Source organism: Stegastes partitus, unplaced genomic scaffold (assembly GCF_000690725.1).
Source record: "Stegastes partitus isolate 25-593 unplaced genomic scaffold, Stegastes_partitus-1.0.2 Scaffold10, whole genome shotgun sequence".
Lineage (NCBI taxonomy): Eukaryota > Metazoa > Chordata > Actinopteri > Pomacentridae > Stegastes > Stegastes partitus.
The window spans coordinates 742,140-752,126 of NW_007577741.1; the positions used below are offsets into that span (position 1 = coordinate 742,140).

Below are 9,987 nucleotides of genomic sequence, written 5' to 3' on the forward strand. Positions count from 1 at the left end.
TGTCTGTTTCCGTGTTTGATCCGTGTTTCCTGCTTTTCTGTTTTAATTATTATTTGTGAGTAATTTAGTCTGTTAAATTCAGTACATTCCTATATTATTTATGGTTATATTGTGATTGTAACAAGTGTATATACCTTCCATATACACACTATAAATATATATAAATATATATGAACCAACCAATATGATCAGTGTTTGTCAGTGGTGGTCCTGTACATATAAAGATTTTTTTGGTTTGTTTTTCTCGTCTGTTAATGTGGAGGGATGTTAAGTTATGGCCATTTGAAGTGTAAAACTGCATGTTCTGGCATGCGAGCGAGCTGCGGACTGAATGTCGATCACTGGTTGGTGGCAGTAGGTGTTTCACTGCTCACTGTACTATCACTCTGCTCTGGTAGCGCTCACACTGCCAGCTGCACGACTCACGTCTCTGACCAATCCTTTTTTGATCCACTCTGCACTAGTATTTACTCCTTAAAAGGTAATAAGGGTTGTGTTGTTCTGATTATTATTTGAAGACGAGTGGAAGATGCTGTAAGAAAATAATGAACCTTTGTTGTTTTTTCTTTTCCTTTCCACTGATTTGTTTCGCTCGTGTCGGTACTCAAAAGATAATTATGATTATTTAGGCCTAAATGTTTTGTTGTTTTTTTTTTTTTGCTTTCTGCTTTTGGTCTGTTGCAAAGTGCCTTCCAAATACTGATTGTGCACAGCAGTGGATTAAAAAAGGTCCTCTTTTCTAAAGGTTAAGAATTGTACAGAGTGACTTGCATTGACACTTTTGTATAAAAACACAAAATGTACAATATGTTAACTTGGTATTTTATCATCGTACTCAACAAGATTGCTCTTAAAACATGTGAGCTACATGTTTTGTTATAACGTCTTTGGACATATTTCAATATAAGCTTACTTTTCTATAGATATTTGTTTTTGTACTCTGTTATTGAGTCTCGTCTCTCTTCTTGGTACAGAGATGAGCACCGAATAAATTGCAACTGAAAATCTCCTAACTTTTGACTTGCAATGATTACCGGTAGACACTGAAGTCCATGTGCGTGTTTGTAGACAAGGACGGGTGACAAATTACAGAAAGAAATCAACATGACGTGTCTTGATGAGGCATCGATTCTTCAGTTTGCTTTATCGTTGTACAAAAGTTACTCCGTCATTCGGTGGTTTGATGATAGACCCCTAACAGAGCCACCTGATCCCCTCACTGCTGGATTCAATGGTTAAGATATTTCCTTTAGTTTGTCACCTGTCTATAGCAGTGTGATTATTGTTGACAGATATTGTAATATGAGTTCTAGCTTTAATGGGAATTTTTGCATTTCTTTGCACTGAAACACATAAAAATGATGTAGTTGCAGCAAGCGTGTTCCCTTGTGTCTGGAGACGATGATTTGTAAGCTGGTGCATCACTGTAGCACCACAATGCTTCAAGGATTCAAGGTCTTTTATTGGTCACAAACACAGTTATACATGGTACAACGCGCAGTGAAATGCATTGTGCACCTGTTCCACACCGAAACAATAATAATAAGATGAATAAAGAATAAGGAATAAAACACACAAGAAATAAAATATATATATATATATACATATATAGAGAGAGAGAAATAACAGACATAAATCAAATTTCCAAACAGCTTTGTTTATAATAGTAGGTTGTGAAACTTTGTAAAAGAAAAAAAAATATTTCAATGCATTGTTTAGGACTGCAAGGTGGCTCGGTGGTTAGCACTGTTGCCTCACAGCAAGAAGGTCGCCAGTACGCGTCCCAGTGAGGACACCTGGGATCTTTCTGCATAGAGTCTCCATGTTCTCCCCGTGCAGCATGGGTTCTCTCTGGGTTCTCCGGCTTCCTCCCACAGTCCAAAAACATGTTGAGGTTAATTGGTGATTCTAAATTGTCTGTAGGTGTGAATGTGAGTGAGTCTCTAAGTGTAGCCCTGTGATAGACTGGTTACCTGTCCAGGTGAACCTGCCTTCACCCTGAGTCAGCTGGGATAGACTCCAGCCCCCGGATGAAATTCTCTGGGAAAGTCTGGAGGGTGAATGCATAAACATAAAGTCACTCATTCACATCAACAAGCCGTTTAGAGTGTCCAGTTTCCTGAACCAAAAACATTTTAGTATAAATTTTGCTTTAAATTACAAAATGTTCTTGGGAGGCCAAACACCAGGCGTGTGCTGAAGCGTGGCTGCATCATCAGCCACAGATTCCCCAGATACCATCCATCCATCCATTATCTATACACCGCTTAATCCCTACTAGGGTCACGATGGGCTGGAGTCTAACCCAGATGACTCAGGTGAAGGCAGGGCGCCAGATACCTGTGAAGCAAAAACTACTTTCCTCTCTTGGAGTTAAGTTTCCAGAGATGGTGCTGAACTTTTCCCCTTTGCTCCTCTGATTGACCTCCTTCATGTAAAAGTCCTATTTCTAGCAGATGTACACGAATCTGCAAATCTTCTGTAGATTCTTGACCTCATGTAGATCTATTGTAGGAGGACAGGCAAACACTCCCTGCACCTCTCAAGGCCAGATTACACCAAGGCGCCGGACTATCTTTGTTTGCCTCTCACCCATAAATCTGCATGTGGCGTCCACCGAAGGAGGGTGTAAGTCCTCAGAACTGATGCTGGCATTCCTGCTGCTCTGTTAGTGTCACTTCTCCTGATGCATCAGTAAACCTTATTTCAACCATCTGAGTCTCTGCTGTGTGTCTCTCTGTGTTGGGTTCCTCATCCTACATCAACCTCTTCCAGAACTTCCACAACAACACCCCTCGCTCCACTTCTGACAGCCATGCTACATTCAAACACTCCCATTACGAGCACACATTTGTGAAGAACTTTGCGGACACGTTCTTCCTATAAACTCACTGAGTGTTGTTATAGCGGTGATGGGAGTGGATGCAGCTTTATTGACTTTTCCAGAGGACCAGATTGTTTTTTTATGGATGCCTGATGTGTTCTGAAGCATTCAGTGTCCATTAAACCCACATATTCACTTCTCACTTATGTACAATGCTGAAAAATGGCACTTCTTCTAAAAAAATAAATAGGGGGATAAGAGTGATACAGCTTCATCATTTGTGTTAACGGTTAATGAGGAGCTGCTGCTAATGATGTGGTTCAAACGGTCTGCAGAAGCAACAGCAGGACCAAAACTAAAACCCACCGTCACTGATCGCTCGTCGTCTTTATCGAGTCATGGCACCAGGTTCTGTCTAAAACCTACGATTCTCCACCGTTTCACTTCTATCTCGCTGTTTGGTGACAGAACAGTAACAGTGACTAGTGGTCACTGCTCCGACGTCACGCAACGGTTAAATAAAAAAAGCAGGTTGCCGTGGAAACTGCCTTGCCGGTGAGGATCTGAAAGCATCAAATATATTTAACTCATTACGTGTTCAACTGCTGCCCAATTAGGCCGAATACTAACTATAACACTAATGACGGAATTTAAGGTATGTCCAAGAAGAGAAACGGACACAAATAAGCTTCTTCTCTTTATCTTTACTCTTTAAATTCTAACACCTAGAGGGAAGAATCAAGAAATTAAACATTTTGTGTGAGATTTAAGGCGCAGCTTCATGTTGTTTAGTCTTGGGAATTCTGAAACCACCATTTATGTTTGTGAAAACTAAAATACAACACACATGTACGCAGATTTTAGTATCATTTTGTTTGTGATATCAGTTGTAGGATATCTATTGTACATTCTCTCATTGATCCTCCTTTTCTATTCTCTTTGAAAGGTACCTTCTTCTGTCAAAATAGTGGAATAGTGGAATAAAGAATTGTATAAAGGGGGATATTGTGCAATCGTATGCACACATTTCCAAAGAATTTAAACACTGTCTTATAACAACCAGGCAAGCAGGATATCTGCTTGATCTAATAGTCCAAAAAAACCCAAAAACCATCAGTACATCAGTTGATATGCTTCATTTCTTTACTTCATGTTGGTTAAAATAATGAGGAGATAAAACTCTGCTGTCTGGTGCTGTGGTTGGAGTTTCAAATTAAAAGATCTAAAGGGAAACCTTGAGCCTTTATTGCTAAGAAAACAACCAGAGAACAGTTTGCTAAAAACACTTTATTTATTTTGAACATGTTAGGAGAACAATCATAGAACCAGAAACGGTATTCAGATGTAATGACATGTTTTATTTTTGAACATAAGATCAAACATTTTTCCAGTTGTTGCTCATATTTACATCATCTCGGTTTACTAGAATGCATTGAACGAATAAATAATAAAGACATTTATTTATGTATTTCTAGGAAAAAGAGAATCTTGCAGCTTGCAGATATTCTCTGGTATTTTTGCAAAAGGAAATTAAACATTGATTTGAAAATTCATCCAGTTCTTCCCAAATCAGCTCAATGAGGGTTAAAAAAAAAAAAGCTAGACTCCGTTAATCTTCTATCATGTGAAGTCCACTGTGTTGTTCTTTCTTTGGATCATTGTCACCAACTTCCTCTGTTATTTTCCTTTTTCTAACCTATGATACCATGTTATTGTCCTTATAATGCAGCACACAGAGACTTTGTCTAAAATCCCCAGAAGCTGGAAAACCTGTAGAAATTGTTTCCATGATTGACTTTCCATTTTTCCATTTGTGGTCATCTTGGACAGTTTTCTGCTAAACCTTTGTACCATTTAAAGGTTTCCACTGGACTTGAACTACTTAAACATTAATAAAAAATAGATAAATGATGCTGTTGTAAAACATTTTACTGATCAATATTCTCAGTCGGAGCACTTTGGACACATGATCTGATTTCAGAATTTTGCTAAAAGTAATAAATAACACGCAAACAATGGAAAAGAAATATGTGAAGTAAAAAAAAAACAATAATTTAGAATTTAGTTGCATAGTCATCATCAGTCTCTTCCACATCAGCCACCCTGGTTTTGTAATTCAGCTTGTTGAAGTCCTCCATGATCTCCACCATCGTCTTTCCTTTGGTCTCCGGGACAAAATAAAGCATAAACGCTGAACTGAAGAAGGAATACGCCACAAAAATCAGGAAGCAGAACTGTCCGAGTCCCTCCTGGTGGAGAACATTTTGTGTTAAACAAACAGCTGGGTGACATAGTTATAAAGATGGAGACACAGAACATGGCGTCTTACCACCACGTAGCCGAACAACATGCCCACGAGGAACATGCCGAGCCAGTTGATGGTCCCGCTGATGACAAAGGCGGAAGGACGCCAGGCTTGTAGGAAGAGGTCAGCGGGGAGAGCCATGGACACTCCAGCTAAAGGAAGATTTGAGCATTAGGAAGCCATCGACACAATAAAACCCCATCCAGTCATGGTATGAGTCACTCACAAGGTCCAAGCCCATAGATGCAAATGACACAAAAGATCAGGCCGATGTTCACATACGGGATCCATGAATTCAGATCCTGTAGAGAAAGAGAGGCGTTGATATTCATCCTGCACAGGACAGCGAGGAGGAGTGTGTGGCTGTATGTACCTTAATGGACAGCATGATGGTAAGAACACACATGGTGACACCCATCAGGAGATAGCCATAGCCCATCAGCTTCTTCCTGCCGGCGCGATCTATCAAGAAGGACTGACATGGAGAGATTAAGAATCATGCCAGTTAGATGCTGCACATCTAGCCTTTTCTGAATCTGGAATCATTTAAAGTTCCATCCTATATCTTCATGTTGTTCCTCTGCAGTCTTTTCTGTGCCTATTTACTTCTCAGCATCCTCAGCAAACTGTACAGTGAGTATTGTTTCTCCCACATGTCAGATTGAAAGCGTAGGAAAGGTCCATAAACTGTGTTTTCTGTCCAATCCCTGCCACCTTTTACAGACACTTACACACAGCGTTATGGTGATGAGCTCTGTCGCTCCAATGCCAATGGCCAAATAATGCATCTGGTCCTCCGGCACTCCCGACTCCCGGAAGATGTCAAAGGCGTAGAAGTACAGCTGGAACGAGACGAGAGGCCGTCAAGCAGCGTGAAAGAGAGAAAGAAGAAATATGAAACAAACGTACAGCGTTGATGCCGCAGAACTGAACACCAGCGCAGGGGATGGCCAGAGTCAGCAGCTGCCATCGGACGCAGCGAGAGGTGAGGACATCCTTCACGGTCTTGGCCTTCTCGCCCTGTGTGGTCTCTCTCTCTTTCTGCATGTCGTCCATCTCCATCTTCAGGTTGTCCTCCTGCCACAGCCACTCCAAGGCTGCCAGACACGTACAGAAATTAATTACAGACAAACACATGATGATGCTCAACCAGCCATATCTGGATAAAACATACAAATTCAGTGGTGGAAGAAGTCTAGAAGGATGCATTCAGAAACGCCCTTAAAGCCCCCTCTGATGCACATCTATTATCTCTACCTTGTTAAGACGCCCATAACATGTTATTTATACACTCCGGTGGTGAGTCTGCTGCATCCACTCACCTTTTTTGCTGCCCTCAGTGTCTCCTTTATCGATGTAAAGGTATCGAGGGGCCTCGGGGAAGAAAAGCAGCGTCACAAACTGCAGCACGGCAGGAATCCCACTAACAGCTAAGAGATACGGCCACATCTCCTCGGTGCCCATTATCTCCCTGAGCAGAGCACAAAGACGAGTTAGAAAAAAGATGAAACAACAAGGAATGTGTTGATAATGACAAAAACATGAATAAAATCTTGCCCTGGCTGGATCGTTTTGTGCTATTTGGTCTCATTAACTAGGAACAAGGTGTCATACTTTGATCTTTCTGAGTTTTTCTGCTTCGTTTGTCTTCACTGATGTTTTTCTGTTTTAGTTATTAGTCAACTTGTGCTTTAAAGTGTGAGCTTTCAGTTCTTACTTGATGCCAATTATCTGACCCATGACTTTCCCAAACCCGATGAAGATTGAGCTGGTGAGGGTCATGAAGCCTCTGAGCTTCTTTGGAGAGCTCTCCCCGAGGTACATGAGGTGAACGCTGAGGCCGAGGCCTGCAGAGAAGCACAAGATGAAGAGAGGAAAGAAAAAACAGATTCAAAGGAAAACACACATCAGCACAACATACCGACGTTGTATCCGTACAGAAACCTGCCCAACAAGATCATCTCAAAAGACTTGGCCATGCGGCTGAAGACCATGAGCAAGGCAGCGACGATCGCCACCACGTTGTTGATCAGGAGAGCTTTTTTCCTGCAAAATCAGAAGAAACACCAACGATTATGAGCAGCTCCCGTGAATGTTTGCATGTTGTGTTGTACCTCCAACATGTGACATCTTCCTCTGCTAAAGAAATAGTTTGACATTGAGATGAAACACATTTATTTCTACCACTGAAAGGTTTGTCTGGTAGTATTCAGGGAACTTCAGAAGGTCACTGCTTAACATGTTTTATTTTGTTTGTTGAATCTGCGCATAAACTGAAAAGTGAAAATGTCAAACTGCAGATGTACCGTGGATTCTGTGTCAGACTTTGTCCAGACCAGATGCTGGAATCTGAACTTTTGTTGCCTGACAAAACCTGGTGTGCTGTTTCCACTCTTTATTATTCCTACAAAGTTCCCTCTGGGCTTTTTGAAGAACCTTATAGGTTATGTATGTGGTGGCGCTTATTTAAGTCATGATGTTAAAATAATGCATTTCTGGTTTCCATTACTTGTGAAACAAACAACAGACAACAACAAACAAACTGCTCTGATGAATACATTTGTGTTTGATGAACCAGAGAAAACGAGATTTTCATGCAGAGAAACAATTCTAAACTCCACACATTTGTGGGAAACAGTATTTCCTGGGATACTGAAAAGTTGTTTGTAAAATCAGACCTGTTCTGCTTCTGTTGATTCAACTGCAGCTGGAATTTGTTGGTGATTTTAATATTGTGGCTAATCGGATGTTAAGTAGCAGAAAAAATCACTTGATTCTGTCCCTGTGTGCCGTGTGAAAATGCTTGTAAATGAGGCTAACCAGGTGAACATCCATCCATCCATTATCTATACACCTTAATCCTCACTAGGGTCATGGGGGGCTGGAGTCTATCCCAGCTGACTCAGGGTGAAGGCAGGTTCACCTGGACAGGTAACCAGTCTATCACAGGGCTACACTTAGAGACAGACAACCAAGAACACTCACATTCACACCTACGGACAATCTAGAATCACCAATTAACCTCAACATGTTTCTGGACTGTGGGAGGAAGCTGGAGAACCCAGAGAGAACCCACGCTGCACGGGGAGAACATGGAGACTCCACACAGAAAGATCCCGGGTGTCCTCACCGGGATGCAAACCGGTGACCTTCTTGCTGCGAGGCAACAGTGCTACCAACTGCTCCACCTTGCAGCACCAGATGAACAGTAAAGTCTTTTTTTTCTGATTGTTTTAATTGTTCTTTTGTCTCTGAAGCAAACAATCATCAGGTTCTGAAAACCAGAGATGTCAGCAAGTTGTTGTTGATTATTTCCTATGAATAAGCAGCTAACGGCAGGAGTGTGTTTGTCCTTCTTACCGGCCGTAAGTGACCGGGAGGCTGCCGCTGTGGATGGCTCCAGCCCAGGCACCCAGACTCAACACCGCCACGATGAAGGACCAGATGAGCTGGTTGGTGGACTCGTCCACTGGAGCGTCGTACCTCAACATCCATGTGTAGTTCACAAAACTCTGAACGTGCTGCAGGAGAGTCAGAAAGGTCAAAGGACATGTGATGGAGGCAAACCTTCACCCCAAAGCAGGTCAAAAAACGACCTATTAACCAATAAAACTCATGTTATCATTCCATACTTTTGATCTTCACATTGGTATTTTGCATAGATTGTGATTCTCTGTTTAGTTCTGTGTGTCAGAGGTCTAATAATACAGGATGCAGTTTGCTGGAGAGCTTCTAAAACCTCTTGTCATTTGTGTTATTCAGCTTTATAAATTGAATTTCAATTTGACTCGTGTCCTTCTATTTGAATATGAAACATTTTTCTCTCTCTTTTTTTCAAATATTCATGAAAAGCACTTTGACTTCTCGCCTGTGCACGAAATGTGCCAAATAAAAGCGTCGTTGCCTTGCCCTTTTCATTTAGTCTCTGACACCTTTCACTGCTTTCCTTTGTTTCTGTGCTCAACGAAGCTCCGGCTTTCACATTACAGAGTGAGATGCAAAGAATTGTGGCCTTCAGACGTTCTTCGCTGCATATTTTACAATAAAGATTAATTAATTTAAAATACCCGTCAAGTGGTGTCAAAATGAAACTTTAAATAAAACTAAAGGAAGGTTTATGAAAAAGTAAAGTTTGTGAAGATTTCAAGAGCCTATACTTGCAGGTAGAGATTTAGATATTGTGCAATTTGATGCAACTGCGACTGAGTGAGGTCTTACCACTGCTGGAGAAGCGATGAGAGAAACTTGGATCCCGTATTGAAACGACCCTCCGATCCCCAACACCAGCGACAGCAGGTAGAGCCTCCAGTACTGCAGCTGACATGTGAAGTGAACGTCATACGTACCGTTAATCTTTGCTTTAATAATTAGACAGCGTTGGAGAGGGCAGACTGTATGTGCTGATTCATCGACGTTGGCTCCAAACACGTGTTCAATGATTATAAACCTCCATGTGGATTAACCTTTTTTGATGCTCAACTCAGCTCTGTTACAGATGTTGATTAATCAAAACAAATACAGACACACAAGTCTTATCATTTTGCTGAACTGTGTGAGTGTACAGATGGATATTTTGAGGATGTAATTTGTTTTAACAGCTCAAAAGATCATTTCTCTTGCTGCACTGATTTGATCTTATATCATATGTGTCACCTACAAGTACAGTTTCATTTGACTTTTTCTAATTTATGCTGCTTTATATCTGCGCTCCACTACACTTCAGATGGGAAATATTTTGCTAAATTTATCAAACAGTTACTTAGATTTTAACTTGTACAATTTGACGCAGTACTATGTGTTAATTAAAGGTAGTTATTTTCAGTTATGTGGCTGATTAGACGTCTGCAGGTTTTATGTG

General features: G+C 41.1%; 1 protein-coding gene across 1 annotated transcript in view; it reads right to left on the reverse strand.

Moving 5' to 3' along the window:
- Positions 1 to 4,161: 4,161 nt before the first annotated feature.
- LOC103359997 (solute carrier family 2, facilitated glucose transporter member 11-like) overlaps positions 4,162 to 9,987 on the reverse strand; it is a 5,988-nt gene continuing 162 nt past the window's right edge. Inside the window, exons 2-12 of the mRNA XM_008285611.1 lie at positions 9,348 to 9,446; positions 8,490 to 8,650; positions 7,051 to 7,175; positions 6,847 to 6,976; positions 6,452 to 6,600; positions 6,039 to 6,226; positions 5,861 to 5,971; positions 5,503 to 5,604; positions 5,356 to 5,431; positions 5,154 to 5,281; positions 4,162 to 5,073 (exon numbers count right to left, since the gene is read on the reverse strand). Of these exons, the coding sequence (XP_008283833.1) occupies positions 4,879 to 5,073; positions 5,154 to 5,281; positions 5,356 to 5,431; positions 5,503 to 5,604; positions 5,861 to 5,971; positions 6,039 to 6,226; positions 6,452 to 6,600; positions 6,847 to 6,976; positions 7,051 to 7,175; positions 8,490 to 8,650; positions 9,348 to 9,446 (1,464 nt within the window). The 3' untranslated portion in view covers positions 4,162 to 4,878. The remainder of the gene's footprint in view (positions 5,074 to 5,153; positions 5,282 to 5,355; positions 5,432 to 5,502; positions 5,605 to 5,860; positions 5,972 to 6,038; positions 6,227 to 6,451; positions 6,601 to 6,846; positions 6,977 to 7,050; positions 7,176 to 8,489; positions 8,651 to 9,347; positions 9,447 to 9,987) is intronic.